Below are 24,935 nucleotides of genomic sequence, written 5' to 3' on the forward strand. Positions count from 1 at the left end.
CTCTTTTATTTATTTATTTATTTTTTACTGTTTTAAAATATTTTTTTAGTTGTCAATGGATCTTTTTTATTTTATTTATTTATTTATATGTGGTGCTAGGTATCAAACCCAGGGCCTCACATATGCCAGGCAAGTGCTCTACCATTGAGCCACAACTCCAGCCCCTTGTGTCCTCTTTTAATCACATATAAATACCACTTTTCTGACTTGAGAGAAAGGGAGAGGATGAATATAAAGGCACATGGGTGAGAAATCCTGTCCTTTTAGGGTTCAAAAGGACTGAAGAGCCAGCAGTGGGAGGAGGCAGGTGCTACATGGGTCTCCTGTTCCTGCTCAGTTCAGCAAATGTGTCCACACTGCCCTTGCGCAGCAGGCACCCTGCAGGCACCAGAGGCTTCAGTCAGAAGCAAGGTTCCCACAGCATGCCTCCACCGTGCACATTCCTGAGAGATGAGTGAGAAGTAGCCACAACACATGAGAGCGCCTTCCTGACAGCGGGAGCTGAGGGCACTGGGGGAGGGAGTAGAAGGCGGGTCACATAGCCTAGAGAGAGGGCACTGTTTGCATGTGCCCAGGAGAGAGCATGATGGCACTGGTGCATTTAGGAACCATTAAGTCCCCCAGGATACACTAAGCATAAGGTGCCCCACTGGGTAAGGCCACACAGGCTCCCAGAGGTGACAAGTTGGGGAGTGTCCTTAAGTAACACCCCTTTCCTCATCTTGTGAAATAAGCGCAATAATCTTGTGAAATGAGGTATCCGAGGAAGACTTTGGGGTCTCTGTTCTCACTGGGCATGACTTAGGAAGTCAGCAATGGCAGATATCACCCTGCCCATGGTGCCTGAGAATAGGACAGCTGTACTCCATGGCCCCCTTCAGCCTGCCCAGCAGGGCACAGTTGGCAGTCTAGGCTCTATGCCCTGTCTTGAGAAATGTTTGCATAGTGCCCACCCCGAAAGTAATCCCCTGTTGTTCAGAAAGGAACAGTAAAAAAAAAAAAAAAAAAAAGCCTGCTAAATAAACTGACATCCTACAGACTAGAAAGGTAAACTGCAATTTCAAAAATAAGGTAACTAAGGATATTATCCCTTTTGTCACATTCCTAGTTCCAAATGTGAGTATAGATTGAAGACATATTGTGGAATTCATGTTTAATACCTTGAATTTTTATTAATCATTGATTGAAGTTAAAAAACCAGCAGACATAAGCATATTTAGCAGAGAAAATTTGAAAGGCTAATAATCATTGAACTAGTGACATAAAATGTTGATGTAAGACATTGAATGAACTATTTTGTTATAAAGACAAAAGATACAGAAATACAAGTTAGTTTCCTTGAAGATGCTGTTATTCATAGTTGTATTAGTGAAGGTTCTTTTTCATTAGATCTTTACCTGATAATTAAACAATTTCTTACTAAATTGTTTAAACCCTAATTTGTTTATAAGTAAAAATAAAGCAGTACCACCATGACCAAAAAAAAAATAATAAGGTAACTGTTTTAGATTGATATGGTATCAGTAGATATGAAATAATTCAGTAGACTCCCTCAAAATTAAATGAGCATATTCCTGCTGTCCCTGTGAGCCACAGGGAAGAGCCTTGTTAATGGTGTTAGTGTGAGGCAGCTGTGGGTTACGCCCATCTGATCACATTTCTCCATTTCTCACAAGTCTTCCTCCTGCTTGCTATTGAACTGATTCCCCCAGATATTAGAATTTTTAAGGTCTGGGAGTCAGTGTTGTTTCTGTGAGATGCATAGGTTCTCATGCTCAGAAGTGGTGCTCACTCTGTCTCATCCTGCTTGTTTTCTCCCTGTCCTTCCAGAGTGCGCGCGCGCACACGCACACACACACACACACACACACACACACACACACACACACACACACCAGAGTACACAAATACCCTAATACTTAGCTGTTCCAGTAGACATATTCACTGTCTCTGCTCTGCAGTTAATGGCTGTTTTTCCCCCTACTGGTAAGATGATTTTGTCTAGTTATTTAAATATTTTAGTAATGCATTAGTGTTCTCCAGTGATTTAAATATAAAATAACTATATGACCTGTGTTAGTCAGTTTTCCTTTACTGTAATACAGTAACCAAAATAATCAATTAAAGAGAGAAATAAATTATTTGGCTTACAATTTGAGAGGTTTCAGTCCATGATTGATTGGTCCAGTGCTTTTGGGTTCATGGTAAGGCAGCACATTATCACAGGAAGCTGGTGGTGGAACAAAGCTGCTTCTCTCATGACAGCCAGGGATTGAAAGAGAGAAAGAGACCAGGGTCTATAGTCCCCTTTAAGGGCACACCCTTATGACCTAAGACTTCCCACTACATTTCATCTCTTAAAGGTTTCTGCCAAACCCCAAGAACACCACAGGCTGAGGACCAGACCTTGAAGACATGGGCCTAAGTGGAACTTTCCATATCCAACCTATAGAAGGACCCATTAATTCCTCTCCTGGCTATAGACCCCAAAGAATTTCAAGCTAGTGTTTTAAAAAAAAAAAAAAAAAAAACTACTATGCTATGATTGCTGTACAGAAACATTCATAGCAACATAATTCACAATAGCCAAAAAGTGGAAACAGCCGATGAATTGATAAACAATGCATGATTGTCCTGTAACTAGAGATGGTTCAGCAATAAGAAGGAATGAAAGACTGAGACACGCTACAACATAGATGGCACTCGAAAACATTATGCTCAGTGAAAGAAACCAAACACGGCCACCACAATTGTAGGATTCCATTTATGCGAAATGTCCAAAATAGGCAAATCCATAGAGTCAGAAAGTTAGATTAGGCATTCCAGGGACTGGGGATGGAAAATGGGGAGTGACTGCTAATGGGCATGGAGTTTCCTTTTGGGGTGGTGAAAATGTTCCAAACTTTTCATCTTATAAAACCAAAACTCTACACCCATGGAATAATGACCCCATGTTTCCCTCTTCCCCAGCCCCTGGCAACCACCACTCTACTCTCTGTCTCTAAGCTTTTGAGTACTCTAAGTACTTCCCATAAGCAGAATCACACTATTTGCTTTTTTGTTACAGGCTTTTTCACTTAGCATGATGTCCTCAAAGTTCCTCTATGTTGTAATTTGTTAGAATGTCCTTCCTTTTTAAGGCAGAACAATATTCCATTATATATGATGAATATATGTATACATATACATACACATATATATATGTACACATACACAGACACACTCATATACATACGCATACATACCACGTTTCGTTTATCCATCCATCTATTGCTGGGCAATTGTGTTCTTCTACATTTTAGCTATTGAAAATACTATTGCTGTGAACAGAGCTGTACAAATATCTCCTTAAGACCCTGATTTCAAATTCTTTTGAGTATATATCTCAAAGTAGAATTGCTGGGTCATATGGTAATTCTATTTTTAATTGGTTGAAGAACCACCCTACCAGTTCCCATAGCAGCTCCACCATTTTACATTTTCACCAAAAGCACATAAGGGTTCCAATTTTTCCATATCCTCATCAACACTTGTTTTCACTCCTAAATTTTAATTTTATTTCATAGTGGACATTGTAGTGAGTGCAAAGTGGTATCTGAGCTCTTGCCTCTTCTTCCACTCCCTCCTGGCCAAAGCCACTGACATTTCCTTCCCAAATTACCACAGGAAACTGCTAACAGGCTTCTCTGCTCTCCACTGTAGCACGAGTGGTATGTCTAAGGCCCAAGCCCAGCCAAGCTGCCCTCTGCCCCAGATCCTCCAGTAAATTCCCATCTTGCTCTAAATCAATGAGAAATTTTTATCATGGCTCAAACTGTCCCTCTCTTCTTTCACCATTATCCTCCCACCTTACTTTGTTCTAACACCACCTCAATTTCTAGAACATTCCAAGCACAATTCTACCTCTGGGTTCTTTGCATCTGTTTTTCCTTATGTATGAGACATTTTCCTCAGATTGCCACAGACTCATTCTCTACTTCCTCTGGATCTTTGATCAAATGGTACCTGTCTTTATCAGCTCAGGCTGCCAAAACAAAATAGCATAGACTGGCTGGCTTAACAGACATGTATTTTCTCACTGTCTAGAAGCTGGAAAGATTAGGGTGCTGGCTGATTCAGTTTCTGGTGAGACCTCTTTTCCTGCTTTGCAGAGAACCACCTTCTCACTGTACTCACATGGTAGAGGAAGAACACACTTTCTAGCATCTTGTCTTGGGAGGGCACTAATCCCATCATGGGACCCACCCTCATGACCTCATCTAACCCTCATCACCTCCCAGAGGCACATCTGCCAATTCCATCACACTGGGCGTTAAGATTTCCGCCTGTGAATTTGGGGGGAACACAGTTCAGTTCATAGCAGTCAGTACCTTATCAGACAATCTTTGCCTGATGTAAAATAGTAGCTCTCTCTGGCCCATCTCTTTTCATTCTCTTCACACTGTTTTTAAATAGTCTTCAAGGTATTTATCACCTCCTGACATGTGCTGTGTTTACCTGCCCCTTGTCCGTCTTCCCAGTACAGACCTGAATGGCAGAGATGGCAACAATTTTATGCCGTATGCCCTGGCCCATCTCAGAATGGAGTCATGCATGCACTCAGTAAATACTTTTTCAGTGAAATAAAAAGGCTCACTCATATATACATTGCTCAACCATTTACAGAATAAAACATTTGGATATATTACAAATCTCCATCAATGGAGTTTAAAAAAAATTAAAGCAGAGCCACAAGATGGAAAACCAAGAAACCATTAAAGAAGTGTTGTCAAATATTCAGTGACACTGGGAAAATGTTAACACCACCTTGTTGAATAAAATAATACCAAAAAGTATACCAAAAATAAATATAATTTGTTTGTTTGTTTGTTTTTGATACCAGGGATTGAACCCAGGGGCAATTAACCACTGAGCTACATCCCCAGCCTTTAAAAAATGTTTATTTTATTTTATTTTACTTATTTTATTTTATTTTGTGGTGCTGGGGATCAAACCCAGGGCCTTGTGCTTGCGAGGCAGGCACTTATTTTACTTATTTATTTATTTATTTATTTGGTAGGGGAGCACCAGGGATTGAAACCAGGGCACTGGACCACTGAGCCACATTCCCAGTCCTATTTTTGTATTTTATTTAGAGTCAGGGTCTCACTGAGTTGCTTAGCACCTCACTTTTGCTGAGGCTGGCTTTGAACTCGAGATCCTCCTGCCTCAGCCTCCCAAGCTGCTGGGATTACAGGCATGTGCTACTGTGCCCAGTTTACATTTTTTATTTTGAAACAGGGTCTCATTGAGTTGCTTAGGGCCTGACTAAACTGCTGTGGTTTTGAACTCGTGATCCTCCTGCCTCAGCCTCCTGAGCCGCTGGGATTACTGACGTGTGTCTCCACATCCAGTTTATGGTCTCAATTTTTTAAAAAATAAATTAACTGTGTGTCTATGGAGAGAAAGAGAATTTGATTAAATAGAGAGCCCAGAAATATGAACAGTGCTTGTCACTCAGTGGTTGTCTGTGGTTCTGAATTCTTTTGATAAGTGAATATTGCTTTCAGTAATCATTAGAACTTTTAAATTGAAAATTATTGGAAAGAAGAGGATTAGCCCACCCACAGGTCCAAGCACCTGTGGAGGACTGGAGGCTTGTGGCATGTAGGGTGACCTCCCTCAGGGTGGGCGGAGTCCAGAGGGATGTGCTCAAGGAAGGGACAGTAGGTCTCCTGGGCCAGTCAGTTCTATGGCAACAGTGACAATGGGAAGGGAGGAAAAAGGCCAGATGGAAGGTCTAGATCCAGTGGAACCCATCATACCCTTTGCTTAGAGATTACCGGAAGGCCCTTTGGGGCCACTGCCTTCACGTACAGCTGGAGAAACCGAGGCAGAAGTACAGCGGCCTGCCTCTGCTGCCTGTGGTCAGGCTAGTTCAGGTCTCCGCTCCACGTCCAGTGCTCTTTGCATCTTAGCACACTGTCTCCCCACTTTACTGCCATGGTGGACCCCGGCGTGGACAGACCATTGGCCCTGCGCCCATCATTTGGTCTGCTCCTCACAGGAGTCTGCCTTTCTCAAGTCCACCTTCCCAGTTCCCAGGAATTGCACTCCAAAGGCCAGTAGAAGAATCTCCAGGAGGCCCTGCCTTAATGGCCAGCCAAGTTTGTAAATCCTTTCTGGACACTCTCCAAGGCCTACGTATCATCCTCATATCACTTGGCTACAGAATGGATTTTGGAGAAAGGTACAAGGCATGCTTGGTTTGCACATGAGAAAGAACAAGTCTGGATGCCGTCTTGGCCCTGGGTCCTGTTCCTTCAGCCCCAGCATAGACCTTCCCTTTTCAACCCTGCAGCGCAGCACAGAGCAGCCTCTCCCACTAGGGCTGCTGCTCCCATGCTCCTCCCAGCACTCTAGCATCCCCAGTACATTAGCAGGGAAGCAGAGCCTTCTGTTTGCAGGAGATGTCGGCAAAGGCAGCAGCGTTCACTGTGGGCTCTGCCAGTGCAGGGGACTGGACATGGGGAAGAAATGTAAAAAGATTTCTTTTCTTTTTTTTTTTTTTTTTTTTTTTTTAGCGCTGGGGATTGAACCCAGGGCCCTGCTTGCTAGGCAAGCACTCTACCAACTGAGCTATCCCTCCAGCCCTAAAAAGATTTCTTATTGTGAGCTCTAGTACCAAAAGTTTGAAAACTGTAGTTTGGGTGAATATGAAATGCCTTTCCATGCAGAATAACTCGTGTGATACACTATTTCAGCAGAATGGCCCCACTTGAATTCCAGAAGGTTCTAGTGGCATTTCATAAGGGGAAATCCCTTCAAAACCATCTTTGAATCCAAAGTGCTCTGTCTAACCTGACCATATCCCCGCCACTGACTTCTAGCCCCAGTGAAATTCCTCTTGCATTAAGACCCGAGTTGTCCTTTCTGTTTTATGGAGAAACTGGTTCTCTTTTAACCTCTCTGCTCTCGTTTCCAAGCATCTTTATGAAAACAAGGGAGAACTGCTTACCTGGAGAAGCCTGTTTCACTGCCCAGTGATTTTCAAACGGGGAGATGTTGGCCCCCAGGGGCCAGTCAGCCATGTCTAGAGTCAGGTTTGGGTTTACAGTTGGGCATGGGCTTGGGGCAGGGGTGGACAGGAGTTTCCTAAATCAAAGAACAGTCATTTCCAAGGTTGTCCTCACTCAGTGAATTAGATCTTGTCAGTGCCTTTTTACTCAAACTATCTAAAAATCTGAGATTCCTACATTGTTTGCTCCAAAATACCTGTATTCTAGAACCAGTGCACTCATTAATTTAAAAAATGTTTTAATGAAAGTTACAGTTCCCATTTTATTAATGTTTTGTTAAGTTTCAGAGACCCCTCTAAGTGATAGCTCATTTTTAAAACCGTACCTTACAAAGTTGTCACAATGGCTTATGTATGCTCATCACAGAAAACTTCGGAAATATTTCTTAAGGGGAATTTTAAAAAAATAATAATTCTACCCAAGAGGAAACATTTTCATTTGTTAGTTCTGTTTTTAGTGAATTTTAAAAATAATTGAAGGCTTCTATTTTTAAAAAAAATATATTTAGATATTGATAGACCTTTATTTTATTAATTTATTTACATGTGGTGCTGAGGATCGAACCCAGTGCCTCACACTTGCTAGGCAAATACTCTAACACTGAGCCACAACCCCAGCCCTAGACTGTTCTATTTATAGAGTTTTGTCCCACCAAATTAAGACTTTGTAAAAAGATAGCTGCCTTGTACTCCCTTGTATGATATTGAACCCTAGATTACCTAGAACCGTTTGTTGAACACAGGTTATTATCAGCTTTTCAGTATCATAAATAATTTGTGGTAATTGTTTCTTCATTTCTTGCTGCTTTTCAAGTAGCACGGGAACTTGGACTGTCCTAGGGGTTTTGGGACATGGGTATAACTGACCCTGGCATGGTGCCTGGCACACTGCAGATGGGTGTAGCTGGAGGTCATGGAGTACCATGAGTCAGGAAGTACTAACAGGTTTAAAGGTGATGGGCCTCACGTGGTACTCCGCACAGCGCATAGGATAATAACAACCCTGTGTCTGTGGCCTGTGGCCTAGCACACGGGGCGGAAGCACACTTTAGGACCAGAAGCCCAGTGGTCTCAGGTTTGGGGGCTCATGTTGTCCTGGTGCTCAGCGGGTTTCTTGGTGAAATGCGCATAGCCCTCCCTGGGCCATTTGATGGTGAGATCTTTCTTGTTTCTCGCAGGCCGCACACCTGGTCCCTGGCTCCAGGCTGAGGCAGCTGGACAGAGCCCAGATGACATCAAAGGCAGAAATGCTCAGGTAACACAGCCTTCAAGGAAAGCCAGGAATTCTCCTGGGGAGCACAGAAATGCTGGGAAGATTACCTCAGACTAGTTTTCTTCGGGAAAAATCGTTTTGGCATGCCTTTGTTTCAAGCCAGAATGAAATACTCAGAATTCAAGCTGTGCAGTCTGGAAGGGGCCCCCCAAGATCACCACTACATGCAGAAGCAAGCTGAGCCACTGAGAACCCCTTTGGACTCATTCTGTTGTCATCACCCCTGTCACTGCCCATTCTTCCCTGAATAGAATGGTTTGAGAAGCCTGTGAGAAAAGCCCTATAGCATTTATAAAATCGAACTCAGTGTCCCCTCTCACCTGTAGAACACATGGTTTCTTTTAGTGCCCTTAGAGCTTTTCCCTCCATCAATATTATAATTGATCTTGGCCAGATTTACTCACAAGCCAAGTCCTGGTGACTAAAGGAAATTGACACAGCCAGGAGGGAGACCACACCAGTGCTTGTGTGCTAAGGCAGTCTTAGAAGAAATGCCCTTGCTCTCACCCTATGTGACTGAGACAAAAGTGTCTCCTAACCTGGGCAGAAGTAACATTTCTCACTGTACAGAATGGAGTTTCACATTTAAAAGTCCTTTGTTTCTTTGAAACCTTGTACACTCCTCCTGTAGCCACCTCCTCTTTCAGAGTTCTGTGTAACAGACCACAGGCTGGCTTGCTGTTATCCTGGGTCATTCTGCAGCTGTATGGAACTTGAAGGAAAATGACCTAAAAAGGAAGGGCCTAGATTCCCAAAAGCCAAGGTAGTCCCTGGAACAGGTGGTACTTCCTCTAGCAAACAAGCATTCCCCTTTTCTAACGGTAGCTATCCCAAGAATAGCAATGCCTGTTCTCAGATGATCCCAGGTTCAAACAGGTGTACAATTGTAGTTAAAGAAGCATGTGTACATAAGAAAGAAAGAGGAGAGGAAGAGAATGCACAGAATTGTTAATAGGTGGAGAGGATTCTGGGGAATGATAGGATAAGAAACACTGGAATCTGTCTCCCCACCTGGACAACAACTGTATTGGCAGAATCCATCGGAAGGAACTGTGTGGAATTCAGGGTCTACTGAAGGCTTGCAAGGTCCAGGGGATGTTTGGCGAATAAATCAGAGTTGATTTTGGTCAACTTGTAACAGTAGCAGCTGCCCACCCCCACCCAGCCTCACAGCAGGCAGTGCACATGTTCTTGGAGTACCTTGCACACAGTTTGGGGGAGCCAAGAAAGGCAAAGAAAGAAAAAGAAAAAATACCCCCATCCTCCACATGTTGTGGATCTGGGCTTGATGGCCCACTGCTGCTTCGGAGAACAAGGGTGCAGATAAAGAGGTGGCATCCACCACTGCACCTCCTCCCACTGCCTCAGGTCCCTCTCCTCCTGGCTGAAGCAGCTTCCAGGAGAATCTTCTTCCCTTCATTTTTCTCTGTTTCCACTTTTGGAGGCGAAACCTTAAAGACCATGACCTTTGAAAGCAACTTCATATGTGGGGGAAATTAGGAATAACAATGTATGCTCAAGGGAAAAAGGCACAGGCTCTAAAAAGTCCTGCGAAGACCTTAAATTGACGCCTTGAGCTGATTTTGGGTAGGATAACTTACAAAATAATAAGATAAAAATAAAATTAATAAATAACCCTAGCAAGCTCTGGGGAAGGAGAAGGATCTGCTTCCCAGTGTTACAGCACTGTTTGATTCAATGTATAGTTTCCAACAACAACAACAACAACAACAAAAAAACCACAAATTACACAAAGAAATAGAAAAGGGAGGCCCATTCAACAACAACAACAACAAAAAATCAACAAAAAGCATCTTTGAAAACAGGTTGATGGTAGATCTATTAGACAAAGAGTTTAAAACACCGGTTTTAAAAATGTTCATACTGGGCATGCTGACACATGCCTGTAATCCCAGTGATGTGGGAGGCTAAGATAGGAGGATAGGAAATCCAAGGCCAGCCTCAGCAACTTAGTGATGCCCTAAGCAGCTTAGTGAGAACCTGTCTCAAAAAATTTTAAAAAGGGTTGGGGATACAGCTCAGTGGTAAAATGCCCCTGGATTCAATCCCCACTACAAAAAAAAAAAAAAAAAAAAGGCAACTCTTAAAGTTGCTCCAAACAGTAAAGGAAGATGTAGAGAAATTCAAGCAAATCATATATGAACAAAATGGAAATATCAATAAAGAGAAAGAAAACAAATTCTGAAGCTGAAAAATACAACTGAAATGAAAAAAATTCACTAGAGGAAATGAAAGGCAAACTTGAGCCAGCAAAAAAAAAAGAATCAGTGAACTTGAAGAAAGGACAGTCAAAATTATAAAGTCTGAAGAACAAAAGGAAAAAACACTAAAAGTGATCAGAGCCCATCAGAGCTATGTTCCCAGGAAGAGGAGAGGGGCATAGAAAGAATATTTGAAGAAATAAAAGCTGAAACTTCACAAATTTGATTAGATGCATGAATATAAACATCCAAGCAGCTCAATAAACTCTAAGATGAACTCAAAGAGTCTCACATCAAGACACACCATAATAAAACTTTTGAGGAAAAGGGAATCTCAAAAGCAACAAGAGAATTGACTTGTCACCTACAAGGCATCCTCAATAAGGTTATCGGCAGATTTCTCATCAGAACTTTGGAGGAGAGAAGATGGTAAGCTGGTATATTGAAAGTATTCAAAAAAGAAAAAAGCTGTCAACTAGTCAAGTAAGAATCCTATATTTGGCAAAACTGTCCTTTATTTTTTAAAGTTTTTTAAAAAAACTGTCCTTTAGAAATGAGGACGAATTAAGATATTCACAGATAAGGAAAGCTGAGGGAGTTTGCTCTCCCTTGCCTGTCCTGCTACCTAGCTTTCAGGAGCCATATCCCTTCCTTCTCAGATCACTTTCCTGCACATTCCACACAGCCATGCAGAATGCTCCAGTGTAGACACTGCCTGTAAAAGATGATCACTACCTTTTACTTTCTTCCTAGTGTACCTCTGCAATTTCCACATTTTCCACAAGGAATTTGTGATCAGAAAAATAGAATCATCATCATAATCATAGTCCCATATATTTATGTGACCTTCACAGTTTTTAGTTGGTTTATATATGTTATCTCATTTGATCCTTTTAATTACCTGGTGATCAAGCTGCAGAGACACTTTTTTGGGTTGGTGGGGGGGGAGGTACCAGGGACTGAACTCAGGGGCACTTGACCACTGAGCCACATCCCCAGCCCTATTTTGTATTTTATTTAGAGACAGGGTCTCACTGAGTTGCTTAGCACCTTGCTGATGCTGAGGTTGGCTTTGAATTCTCCATCCTCCTGACTCATCCTCCTGGGCCGAGCGGCTGGGATTACAGGTGTGCACCACCACGCCCGGCTGGAGAGACACTTTTAATGCTATTTTTTCTTTTCAGTTCTGGAGATTGAACCCAAGGCCTCACATATGCTAGGCAAGTGCTTTACCACTGAGCTACACTCCCAGCCCCAATGTCATTTTTACAAAACAGAAAACTGTGCTCTAGCAGGCTGAGGGGCTTGCCCCAGGTCACATGCCCAGACCTTCTGACCTCCCTCTGGTGGTCTTAACACTATACATCACTGCTCTTCCTGGCACCGTAGAAGAACCTTTCACACTGTCAAGGTGCAAGGCTAGGTGGAACATTATGCAGAATTTGGTCCCCACACACCTAAATCACCCCAGACTGACGCTTTTTGTCTCTGCCATGACAGTCCATTCAAGGGTGGATTAAAAGTCTCCTTTGGGTATCCCACTGAGATCTCTCATGGCTCCCTGGAGATCATCCTCATTCATTTTCACTCCAGTGAGACACAAAGCAGTGCCCAAAGAAACCAGTGGGCTTTAGCCAGCAAATAGTGCCCCAGGGAGTGCTCTCTCCTTTATGAATGCTGGGCTGCAATTTGGAGGGCCTGAATTCCTATCCCCCTTTTCCAGTGCCTTGACCTGGTACCTCCAGCATGTTTGTCCCTTCTCTGAACTTTCTGCAGTCAATTGCTGGTTCTTGGTCCTATAAATGTTTGTAAGTCAGCATTAGGTTGCCACGCAGCATCAGCTTCATATCCTATTTGCCACCACGACACCTTGGGTAAAAAACTGCTCCTTACACATAATGGGACCTTCTTCCCAGCTTTGGTGGCCTTGGGTGGATGAGGAAAAGCTGTTTTGTCCACCCAAGGGTGCAGTGAGTCTTCTAGCCTACCTGTAATCTTCTGTCATGTTTCCGCAGTTATCTCTAAAAACACTCCGGTGAGAAGACGGATGAAGCCAAGGTCCAGGGGTTCCATGTCACAGGATGGCCACCCCCGGAGAATGTGTCAGGCCCCACCATACTCATGCTGTATTCAGCTGACAAACAGGCTCTGAATGGAGCACTTATTTATTGTAAATATGTGGTTTGCACGGGCTTTAAAGCAGTTGACTTTGAGTTATTTGAGTAATATTTTTAAAAACAACCACCATTTCCCCATTATTTAAAATGTATCTTGGCATTTGTCTGTACAGACAGAGCCCTGCCCCACTCCATTGTGTCTATCCTGTGACTGTATATATGCTTGCAGGCTGGCCCTTCCTAGATTCCGAACCATTTTAGAGCGTCCTTAGTTTGTAGGTGATCCCAAAGTCCAAAATATTCACAACAGCTTCTTATTGGCATGACTTTATATCCTCATTGCACCAACTGCAAAATCAAACCAAATAATGCCTTATAAACGATGCAGCTCAGAGGAAGTAGTGTGTGCCCACACCCGACGGTGCCGCGCAGCCTCCGGTGAGTGAGATGTCATGTCTCACTTCCAATCTGCAGTACAGGGATGTCTTTTTGCTGCCTAATGTAAATATACCACACTGTAAAGGCAGGAGAGGGCTCGGCCCCTCCACTGCCTTCCACAGGGCCCTTTTGTAACTGAATTATCCTACAAGTAGCCAATGCTCTTACTGTTTACAGTGCTCCTTGTGCCCATGTCTCTGCCACTTCCCTCCTGTTCCTACAAGTTCCCAGCCCCATCCTGGCAGCCCAGGGAAGGTCAGCTTTAGGAGATTTGGGTATTTTTTTTTCCTTTAGGAAAAAACATACACTAGTCATGATTATCATGAACTGCCAATTCTATCCCAGAGGTGTCCAGGCCCCCAGCCAAGCAAAGATTTCCTTGGAAAATATGACAAGGGTAGAACAAAATGTCTGGTGAATTATATGCCTCAAATACCTGTCCACGGCCCGAGAATCTGGGAACCAGCAGGGGCCACATCCAGCTCCCTTCCCAGCAGAGGGAGGATGTTACTGGCCCATAGCTTCCCCGAGATGAGTGCACATTCAGCTCCTTGAATATGCAGGGTCCAACTGGGCTAGAGCTACTCCTCACCTTTTCCTTGAGCAGCAAGGGCACCCAGGTGGGTTTTTGCTGACCCCGAATGCTCCCCATCCTTGAGGCAGCGAACGCTGAGACAGATGAAGGAGAAAGTAGGAGGAAACGGGAGGGAGAAGAGGAAGGTAGTGGAAAACAAGTTTGCTTTGGAATAATCCACTCAGTTCCTCATGGCTTCAGGATGCAGGTGAGCAGGATTTGGCCAACATGACTGCAGACACCTTGCTGTGGTCTGGAGTCAGTCAAGCTGGTGTCCTACATCAGTGTGTGCTTTCCTATTCCCGACAGGAGAAACAGAGTCAGCGTCAAGTTCACATCTCTAGGGGATGACTCAGGCCAAATAGTATCAGCTAAAATCTGTGATAAAGAAGCTTTCTTGGGCTTTTTGCATTATTGACTTGTTGTATTAGTTCTGGAAGTTTACCAAAAGGTCAGGATATCATTTTGGGGACAGTATCCACTCTGCCTTCCTTCCAGTTGCATAAAATACTTTTAAGAGCTTTAATTTTCCTGATGGAGAAGGCCCTAGACAGTTCCCCTTTGGCGTGGACTGCTGGCCCCGGTGAGGCGTTCATAAGTTCTTCTGCACTACTGGGATAGAAATTTAAAATAAAACCATTCAAGGACAGAGGGAAGGAAGGAGCAGAAACCAAAAATGGCAAATAAGGAGCAACCTCAGGAATCTGGCATCATGTGTGTCCTCAAGACCTGTCACTGAACGCATGCCCTCCGAGCTCGGGCAGTGTACAGGCTGAGCCCCTTGACCGTGGACTCATCAGAGGCGTCCCTGCCACCTCCCATATCCTCACTGACCCTGATGTCTGTGACTCTCCCTGTGTTTCACCTGTATTTTATATTTATTGATGCCTTCCTCTGCAGATTCATTTCTTTGTACCTAATAAACTGAATTTAATAAGTGGAAATGTTTCTGAGGTCATTTCCTAGTGAAAACCTATCTATGGTCACCAGAACTGATCTAAGCCAAGTTTTTAATGGTATGTATTTAAGTGTAATGATCACATTTGAGTACCAAGCCAAACGTTTTTAAAGATTAGAAGGGCTTCTCAGAACACAAAGCAAAATGGATGTTTACTTGGGCCCAGTACTTGCTCTAACACACTGTGTTGGAAACAGATCCTTTCTTGGTTGAGCTAATTTTCTGAATGTTTGGTTAAACCAAGCTGGGGGTGGGGGGCTTTCAGATGTGTTTTATTTTTAAAATTTTTTGTAGTTGTAGATGGACGGAATGCCTTTGTTTTTACTTATTTATTTTTATGTGGTCCTAAGGATCGAACCCAGTGTCTCACACATGCCAGGCAGTTGCTCTGCCACTGAGCCACGACCCCTCAGAGTGGATTTTAAAAGTAAATAACACTAGCCAAGTGTGGTGGTACGCACCTGTAATCCCAGCAACTGGGGAGGCTGAGGCAGAAGGATCTCAAGCTTAAGGCCAGCTTCAGCAACTTAGTGAGGCTCTAAGTAACTCAGCAAGATCCTGTCTCGAAATTAAAAAATAAAAAGGGCTGAGGATGTAGCTAAGTGGTAAAAGTGCTCCAGGGTTCAATCCCCAGAACCAATAAATAAATAAATAATTTTAAAAAGTAGATAACACTGTATTTATTCAGTTTTACTTATATAGAATGGGCAGAATATTATTGCTTTTAAATTCTGCTAATGTGTATTAAAATGGGAAAAGCTTTCAGCACCCCCCCTCCCCTAATTCAGCAAACCCCTCCAAAGAGCCTCCTGTGCGAAGCAGAATCATCTCAATTTCCATTATAGTGGTTTAGGTCTGGATCCTGCTACAGGAGAGATGCCGTTTACCTGCTAGGTGAGCTGGCTCAGAACAAGAGCTTAGTAAACAAACACAGAGCTGGGTCTCTTTCATCTCTTATGAATTTGGGGAAGTAAATTACTTTGTGCTTTTGTTGTATCATATGAAGACATGAATGCATACCTGGGCCTATAGAGGTGAAGTCACATAGAGGTGAGCAGGCCCTGACCTTTGGGGTCACAGCAGTCAGGGAAGGGCACACCCCACCCTCTGAGGAGCCACCAGTTTGCGCATTTCATGCTCAGTCACAAACAGAGCTGTATCCCAGCTGCTCCCTTTAGTCATTGGCTGAGCTGCTGGGACCACACTTCGCTAACTCTGCTGTTGGATAACAAAGCAGGAGAGGTAATTAAAATTCATAGATGTTCCAAAAATAAATCTCATCTAGAAACTAATTTGAAAGCTAGTTACTACACACTTTGCATCCTAATGAGTTAAGGAGCTGACTTTTTTGTCTGCTGCCATGTTGGTGGAGGCCCCAAGAAGCTCTTTAGTGACAGAAAAGGCCAGTCTGCATGGGGAAGAAAAGCAAGGGCCCAGGAGAATCTACAAAGTAGACGATGAACTCCAAAGTCCAGGCAGGTGGTAAAGGAGCTCTCCACTGAGGCACCTCTTAGGAGATTAAGAATGGGAGAGGTAGGCCTCAGAAAGGTGAGAGGAGCAACTTCATGAGAGAGCTGTACATTTCAGGAGTGAGTTCCAGATTCTCAGACAGTGCCTCAGAAGGCTTGGCATCCTTCATGAACCCATTCTGTCAAGGGGTGAATTGTGTCCCCACAAATCCTGACCTCTAGTATATCTTAGGATGGTTTCTTATTTGGAAATAGGGTCACTGCAGATGTAATTAGTTTAAATGAGGTCATACTGGAGTCGGCCCTAAATTCAATATGGCTGGTTTCCTTATAAAAAGGGAAAGTGGGACATAGCCATACACATAGGATAATGAGGAACAAAGGGAAAGCAGCACTTGTGGTAATGCCAAAGATTTCCATCAAAGCAAGAGAAGCTGGTCAAGCGACATGGAACAGATTCCCTCTCATAGCCTTCAGATGACACCAACCCTGCAGACACTAGGATCTCACACATCACATCTAGGCCCCAAAGCCATGGAACAATAAATTTCTCCTGCTTACACCACCCAGTCTGTGGTACTTTTGTTACAGCAATCCTAGCAAACTCATACATACTCTTGGAACTTTTCAGGAGTTTGTTATGTTAATGAAAAAAATAGGTGGGGATAAAATTTAAAGTAGCAGTTCCTTATGTCAATGGAACAGTCATGTAATCCAACCTTGTCCCAGGTCACTTGTTGCAAGTGTCTTAGTTCCATTTTCCTGAACGAGACAGTCAGTTGTGTTTTGTCTGCTGTAAGAGCAGAGATGACTTTCTTCTTGAGAGGCATCCTTGTGTCATGGAGCTACTAACCTTTAGAATAAGAAGTGTTGGAATAGTTAGCACCAGCTTTTTTTTTCTTTTTAAAGAAAACTGTGGTAAAATACACATAAAATTTGCCATCTTGTTTTTAGTGTTCAGTATAACTGAAGTGCACCTACAGTGTTATGCAGCCACTGCCACCTCCCAGCTCCAGAACTCATCTTGTAGAGCTTTAGCTCTGTACCCATTACACAACAATCCCCTCTTTCTTCCTCCTCTGGGCTAGAAACAACCACCCTTCCACTTTCTGGACCTAGATCTGACAACTCTAGGTACTTCGTGTAAATAGAATCATATATTTCCTCCTGTAACTCGCTTATTTTACTCAGCATAATGTCCTGAATGTTCCTATGTGTGGTAGCATGTGTCAGAATTTCCTTCCCTTTTTAAAAGCTGAAGAATATTCTATTGTGTGGTTATACCGCATTTTGATTATCCATCCAAACATCTATGGATATGTGACTACACCTTTCAGCTATTGTGAATAATGCCACTATGAACCGAAAGGTACAAATCTCTCTTTTGGACCCTACACCTTTTGTAAAGATACTTAGAATTGCTGGGTCACTTGGCAGTCATTTTTTAAAAAAAACTTTTAGCCACCTCTGTACCATTCTGTACAATGGATGCACCATCCTGCATTCCTGTTAATAGCGTACAAAGGCTCCTGTTGCTTCACAACCTCATCAATACCCGTTCCTTTTTTTTTAAGTTGCAATCCTGATGGGTGTGACTTGATTTCTCACTGTAATTTTGTTTATTTTTAAAAAGTGAATTTATCCAAAGAATGGTACCTAATTACAGGAAACTGCTGAACTGATTGGTTTTTCTGAAGATTTCCTGCAGAAAACACATCCCCTTCCATATATTTTCTGTGTTGTGACCAATGCCAGCGTTTGTTCATGAAACACAAGACAGAAGAGGCCACTAGACATTAACTTTAGTATTTTTTTATTGTATGCTTGATGCATTTAGAGACAATCCCAAGGGCAAGCACTGGATAAGGGAACATTACCTGGTTTGTAGATATTTGTACAAAAGACTGTTAAGACTACATGGTCAGTTCCCACCGCAAGAAACAAAGACTTCCTTTTTATTTTCCCTGCCAGTAGCATTTTCCAGCTAACACATTTAAACTCTCACAACATGATTGCAAACATATATGTATTGATTCCCACAAGAATTCTGCATGTGACATCTCAAGATGTTTGGCGTCAATCAGATAAAGCACGTTTTGACACAAACCTTAGGAGGGGAGTGGGGACTTAGGACTGTGTGGAATGAAATGTCACAGCTACAGGTAGCATACAGTAGAACTGGGACAGTGGGCATGTGCCCTGCTACTTGTCCCCCTCCCACAAGAGTGTGCCAGTGAAGTGGGTCCCCTCACTTTCTTCTCCCTGTGCTTCCTAAAGCTAAGAGCTCAGCTGAAGACCTCTCCAATAAAGGACGGATGGGTCTCCAATCAGAAATACAAACCTCATGACAGACACTGGGTCCCACCTGACTTCCCTGCTGTCAGTCAAAGCTATGTGTCACCTGTACAGAGGTGGGATGTTAGGACACACAGTCATTTGCCTGGTCGACAATTACATTTTATACCTAATGACTCACCCAATAGTAAAGGAACTTCGCTGCTAAGATCTAAGAGGTATACACCTGCTGTTAGCTTGTAGGGTAGCTCCTAATAATAACACCGGGTCTTACATTACAGGGCACTAATGAATCTCCATGATTTTGATTATGTCCTTATTCTACCTAAGGTTCAAGTCACCTCCAAAAATGAAAGCACTATTATTTCTGCTTTTTTTTTTTCTATTTTTTTTTTTTTTTAATTTACTTTCACTGGAGTGTCTGCCCTTGATCTGAGGGCTGTCCTCACCTATGGTAAATCCCACCTAATAGACAAGACTAACTAGCTTATGATAGGTTACAGGGGAGGTGGGGGAGAGATTCTGTCCTTTATGGCCATGACTTCTTTCTGCACAAAGCATGCACTGGTGCCCCCACCCATCTTAAAGATATAGAAATGGTATTTAGGAAGCTATTTACACACGGTGACCTTTAAACATTAGTTTCACACTTCATCTTGAATATTCATTTTCCTTATATAGCCTTCAGAAAAGCAATCCCTGGAAAAGAAATTATCCATGTACTAAGCATTCTTCCACAGCAAAATCTTCTAGGAGCATTTAAAAGCAAACATTCCCCCTACAACAACCTACTCAAAATTCAACAACGTATTTCTGACTGGTGTCACTAATCGTGAGTACAGCCACATCAGCAGATTCCTTGCTCTCATTGTCTTTTCCCACCCTTCCCAAATGCACAAAGAACCTGAGCCTTGCTGATCAGGTTTGACTGTTCACATACCACCTCCATTGCCTGATGGGAGGCACCAGGCCCACACAGAGGACGTGCACGCCCTCTAGTGATAAGATAGCAACATTACAGCTGTGACTGATGTACAGTTGGCCCTTCCCTGCTATGTCCAAAACAGAAGTAGCCACTGTTCCCCCACTGCATGACCGGCTGGGTAATGACATCAAGTTGATAGGGTCATCTGTGACCTGGGTCATAGTAATGAAAGAAGGCCTTGGTGTATTTGCACTAGACTTTGATCAAATCCTGTATCACCTCGACTATCTCAGACAGGTCAGGTCTGATAAAACGTTTCCTAACATGTGCAGGTGAGACCACGCATTGAAAGAGAGCCTTTCTGCAACACCTTGTTTTAAATAACCACTCACCAGGTAGACTTTGGAAGGGATAGGTGCCTACATCATTCTCGAACTTCATCCTTTTCGCACTTAGCAGCTATAGACGCTTCTACAATGGCCACTCCATCTAAGAGGAGACCTTCAATTCATCAACAGTGAAAGCCCAAGTCAAACCTACACTATAAGCCACCACTACTAGCTGCCATAATTTTTTGTCAGCTGAAACAGTTTTCCCATCTGTAGTTAGTGATTTTACATACAGAATTTACAGAAAATTCAGGTCAAATCTATAACCACACTCTTAAAGGAGAGTTGGTAGAAAGAAATGATTTGTTCCCATAAAACTTCTGAGGTTGAGGACAAGGCTCAGTGGTAGAAAGTGCTTGAGAGTGTTTGCCTTGCAAGCTCAAGGCTGCAGGTTCCATCCCCAGCAAAAAAAAAAAAAAAAAAAAAAAAAAAGGAAAAGAAAAATATTAAAAATCTCTGATCCTTGGCATTCCCAACCACATAATGAGAGGCTGTATCACTTCCATCCCTCATAGACATAGCTGCTGAGGAATGACTAATCGAGTCATTTCCAAGGCTACTGATTCAATATTCCCATTTGCTAGAATCATATCAAGGATGATGAAGCATTATTGGGCCCAAATGGCACTCTCCTACTGGCTGCCCTATTCACATACACTCCTATCAGTCATCTCTGTCCCCTTGCCATTTCAGGAGTTGCAGAAGAGTTTCAATAAATGTAGGTAAGCTCCACCACCTCCCACCCACTTCCACTACCATCTGGAAGAAGCTGCAGGGCATGAGGACTAAGGGGAAAGATCCAGGTCACTTGCTTCAGACACGTGTGGGATTCCGACAGGCTGTGCAGGAGGCTTAGGGTTGGACTGTGACCCTGCAGAAAAGTGCTCTTGTATCTGTCTGTCACCTTCTTGCCCTCTGAATGCCCAGTTCAGAGCCCACCTGGTCTTCCTCGCATGCTTTTCTATGCTCTACAGTGGGTCAAATCCTTTATGTGGATATGACGTTGGAAGCAGATCAGCTTAATTAGAGTAGCTCTGCTGAGATAAAGTAGCAACTGCTCAAATTCCAGCGACTTTAACTGCAATCTAAACAGTCAAGTTTTTTCCTTTTCTTTCCCTCATTAGCTGAGAGAGTCACAGTTGTATGGGGTGGGACTATGCCGCAGGGCCACTGAATGAATCCTGGATTAGATGTTGGTAACTAGACCAGGAGTCATCCCTACACAAGGCCACGCGCACATGGTGGGTGCACCACTCTGCAGGGAGAGCAGCAAGCCTTTGGGGAGACTCACTTGGCGATCCTTCGAGGTCACTGGCATGGCTTCTTGCATCTCTAAGGTGTAGGCTCTGGCTAACAGGGCTGCCCAGCCTCCTGCACATGACGCAGGGCTGGGGTCACCATACATGAGTACAACACATGCAATCTGCCCCTTGGGGATCATGGGCACTGTGACAGAGCTGGGGCTGCTTAGAGGCCCCTTTATTCCCTCCCATCGGCTTTGTTCCCCAGGGAACACCTGTGGAAACTGTAATGTACACAGGCATGTGCCCAGGTGAAGGGCAGCCAGGGCAGTCCTCCCTCCAGTCCACACACAGGAGCCTGTGTGGGCAGACAAACACCTTTTGTCAACCTAGAAGAAATGGGTACTGAAAGACTAAGACTTCAAAAGAGCTTGCTTTTCCCACCAACTCAGCACTGCGGAGCCTGTCTTTCAAGGTTCCATGAACTCTAGTCCTGCAAAAGGCTAATGTGTCCATTGTCGCTGAAATACAAGAATAGCAGCTTCAGATCCACAATTTGTCACACAACTGAACGAGAGGCAAGGGGGATACATGTTACATAGCAAAGGAAGGGGACCTACAATGACTGAGAAGGGGACATTTAGAGAAACAAGGTAACAGTTGGATCTGGCTTCAGAAAAGGAGACCACCTGATAACTTTCTCATTTTACTCAAACAGGAGAGTGGTTTGTTTTGCTGGTAATTTAGTCAGGTGGGAAGTTTTAAATAAGAAGGGGAAAGGGAATGCTTACTTCACTTAAAGAACTTAATCTCTGTGTCAACACAGTCATAGAAAAGGTCCCCCACCTCGGCGGGGTCTGGGGGCTCGGGGCTGCTCAGGATTTCTTCCATGGCTTCCAGGCCTTGCTTCTCCAGCTCCAGCATGGTCTTCCTCAGCACTCGACCCTGCTCCTGAGGAAGGACATGGCCACGTCACAGTCAGCAAAACAGTGGGGATCATGGCCGTGGACATGGAGCCCTAGGGGCTCAGCTGACTTCCTGCTCACAGTCCCATTTGCCCACTCTGATCCATTCCCAAACCACTGCCACAAGGACTGTTCTAGAATGTGGCTCTGTCACTAGCCTGCTCAGAACACTTACATAGCTCCTCAATGCCTTCACAATAAAATCCAGACTCCTGACTGGCATTCAGGGAAGGCCCTGGTGAAACTGGAGGTCTTGTGGCCTGCCCTCTTGCCTAACCTCTTCCTCTTCTTCAGTCAGACTGAATCAACTGCACTCCTCTATCCCATAATACTTCTTCCCATGGTACAAGTGTCTCTGCCTTCTAGTAGGTCCTTCCCTAGGTCAACACTTGGGCAACTTGTGCTCATCTTCAGACCTCCCTGGGAGGCCTTCCCTCTGGACCCCACTGGACAATGCCTCTGCTCCTGCCATGGTCGCCATCTTCTGTCTTGTAATGGCTTCCCACATGGCTGTGTCCTCCATTAGATTATGACCTCCTAAGGAGCAGGAATTGGGCTTACTGGTGCCATCCAATGGCTGGGAGAGAGTAGGTATGCTGCAAAGATGTTAATGCTCAATGAATGTCTATCCCTGGCCACTCTTTTTCTGAGATGGTAAGAGCTCTTTCTCCAAGTAGGACTCACTCATTCACAGCGGGTGACAGTGAAAGCTTTCATTTGCCCAATTAATCCTAGAAGTGAGAAGAGAACCATTCTCCTCACTCATCCACTACTTCCTGACTCAACCCAAGTCATTTCTAAATTTCAAAACTCACTAATCTCATGGGTTCATGTGAACACACAGTCCTATCTGCCCCTACATTCTCATTGCTCGATACCCACAAAATCAGATACCAGTCAGTGACATTTTGAGTCTACCTGGGGCTCACTGTCATCCACTTAGAAAATAAGCCCTGTCAGAAACTTTATTGACTAAGCTTTGATGATAGAAAAAGTTTCACTTTAAAAAAGTACTTTAAAAAAAAAAACCTGGGAACTTAGCCAGGCATGGTCCCACATGCCTGTAATCCCAGTGGCTTGGGAGGCTGAGGCAGGAGGATCACAGGTTCAAAGACAGCTCAGCAATTTAACAAGGCGGTGGCGGGGTTGCGGGTCGGGGGAATGTGGCTCAGAGCTCAGTGGTTAAGAGCCACTGGTTTAATCTCTGGTACCAAAAAAAAAAGAAAGAAAGAGAGGAAGGAAGGAAGGAAGGAAGGAAGGAAGGAAGGAAGGAAGGAAGGAAGGAAGGAAGGAAGGAAGGAAGGGAGGGAGGGAGGGAGGGAGGGAGAGAGGGAGGGAGGGAGGGAGGGAGGGAGGGAGGGGAGGAAGAAAAGAAAAGAAAAGAAAAAAAAAGAAAAGAAAAACTGGGAATTTGAGAATCTTTTTCTAAACAATATTGGTAGTATGGAAAAATAGGCCCAACATAAAAGTTAGTACGTTTACACTGTCGTGCAACCACCACTACCAGCCATCTCCAGAATGTTTTTGGAGAATTACATTTTGGAAATGACATATGATTGCATCTTTAAATAAAGCATGGCTTTCAGCCCTAAAAGTGTGCAACTGATTTTTAGAAAGCACAGAAGCAGCTCTCCCTTCTAGAACTGCACTCTATTCCTTCTAAGTCAACAGTAAATGAGAAAGAGAGATTCTTTGCCCATTGAGTTCCAGAACATCAAAAGTAGAGGCTTTGTTTCACTTGGCTTCAGGAGACTGGGTAGGAAAATGAACACCAGCGTTCTAGGAAGGCCTGGGGAAGCTGGCCCTCTGGAGACCTGCCAAGCAGGAGAGGAGGCTAACGGCCTCTCTGCCTCCTTCCTTGATGACCTCGCCACCCCCACCCCAGACCCTCACCCAGGCTCACCTGGTCACTCTCGATGACAGCACGTGCCCACTCGTGGGCCTTGTACAGCTCATGCCGGCGGTCAGGCTTCTCCTGGAACCGAGGTTCCTTTTTAGCAGGGTCATCGTCCCCAAAACAGGGAGACTGTGCTTTGGGAACGAGTTTTACATCATCAACAAAGATGAAAGGCTTGAATATGGACCTGGAGAGAAAGGAGAGCCAGCCTGAGCTCGGGGCGTGAGGATATCCAGAGACTGTCTTTTTATTCAGCAATCATTTTCAGAGCCAACTCGTGGTGTGGGTGCGTGCCGAGAGAAACACACTGCAGGTTTTAGTAGCTATTTTAATAAAACTAACAGCCATTTACAAGTTGCAAATTTTTCTATTTACAGAGAGGAGACACCAAAACAGACTTTTCTGTCCTGGAAAGAGCATTTGCGAGGACTCTTTCAGTTGTATAAAGTAAGGCAAAAAGAGATGTATGGTGTTCTGGTAAAAGGGTGGAATGGGCCATCCATTTGAGACAAAAGGTCTGTCCCTTTCTCTCCTGGAAAGGAAGGATCTTTTGGCTTTGAGATTCTCACTGAAAAATCTTTGTAATATCTCTCATAGTGACAAGGAGGGGGCAGATTAAGAGAGATGAAGCAGAAGTTCCCAGAGACCCTGAGGGGACATCTGCAGAGAAGCAGAAGTCCAGTTGTGGGGAAGCGGGTGCTGGACGTAGTCGGGGGCTGAAACCTCTTTACTCTTTGATCTAGCTCTTCTGGCAGGATGGATGTGTCTCGGGGTACATTGCTGCATGCAGGCATGCATGTGTGGCTTGTGTGTGGCTCTCCCATGTCACACACACCCCCACCAAGAGAGCCAGGCATGTCAAGAGCTGAGTGTGGCCTGGTATTCCAGGCCAGCGTCACAGCTGATTAACACTGGGAAGGAGACTTATTCTCCCCTCTCCACACTCGGAGAAGACACTGCTGGGCAGAGGGGCACTGCTGGTAGGTATGGGCACTGCAGGACCCGAGGGCACCCTGATATTGTTACTGAGGCAGCACCTGCAGTAACAATAGGAGAGAATGAACCACACGCACATCCCACATGTGATCCATTTATCAGTTGGACTTTTCTTCTCC

General features: G+C 44.0%; 2 protein-coding genes across 6 annotated transcripts in view; one reads left to right on the top strand and one right to left on the bottom strand.

Moving 5' to 3' along the window:
• Positions 1-24,935, top strand: part of WIPF3 (WAS/WASL interacting protein family member 3) — a 108,499-nt gene that overhangs the window by 75,700 nt on the left and 7,864 nt on the right. Inside the window, exons 8-9 of one of the 3 annotated variants that reach the window (XM_079152124.1) lie at positions 8,236-8,312; positions 12,568-14,998. In XM_079152124.1, the coding sequence (XP_079008250.1) occupies positions 8,236-8,312; positions 12,568-12,591 (101 nt within the window). In that variant the 3' untranslated portion in view covers positions 12,592-14,998. Of the gene's footprint in view, positions 1-8,235; positions 10,060-12,567; positions 14,999-24,935 lie in introns of those variants that run through there. The other 2 variants (XM_079152122.1, XM_079152123.1) reach the window with 2 other exon arrangements.
• The window catches only part of SCRN1 (secernin 1), a 65,071-nt gene continuing 58,932 nt past the window's right edge, over positions 18,797-24,935 (bottom strand). For all 3 annotated transcript variants that reach the window (XM_079152125.1, XM_079152126.1, XM_079152127.1), the window contains exons 7-8: positions 23,827-24,007; positions 18,797-21,909 (exon numbers count right to left, since the gene is read on the bottom strand). In XM_079152125.1, coding sequence (XP_079008251.1) covers positions 21,751-21,909; positions 23,827-24,007 — 340 coding nt within the window. In that variant the 3' untranslated portion in view covers positions 18,797-21,750. The remainder of the gene's footprint in view (positions 21,910-23,826; positions 24,008-24,935) is intronic.

The sequence above is a fragment of the Sciurus vulgaris genome (genome assembly GCF_902686455.1).
Source record: "Sciurus vulgaris genome assembly, chromosome: 8".
NCBI classification, from domain to species: Eukaryota; Metazoa; Chordata; class Mammalia; order Rodentia; family Sciuridae; genus Sciurus; species Sciurus vulgaris.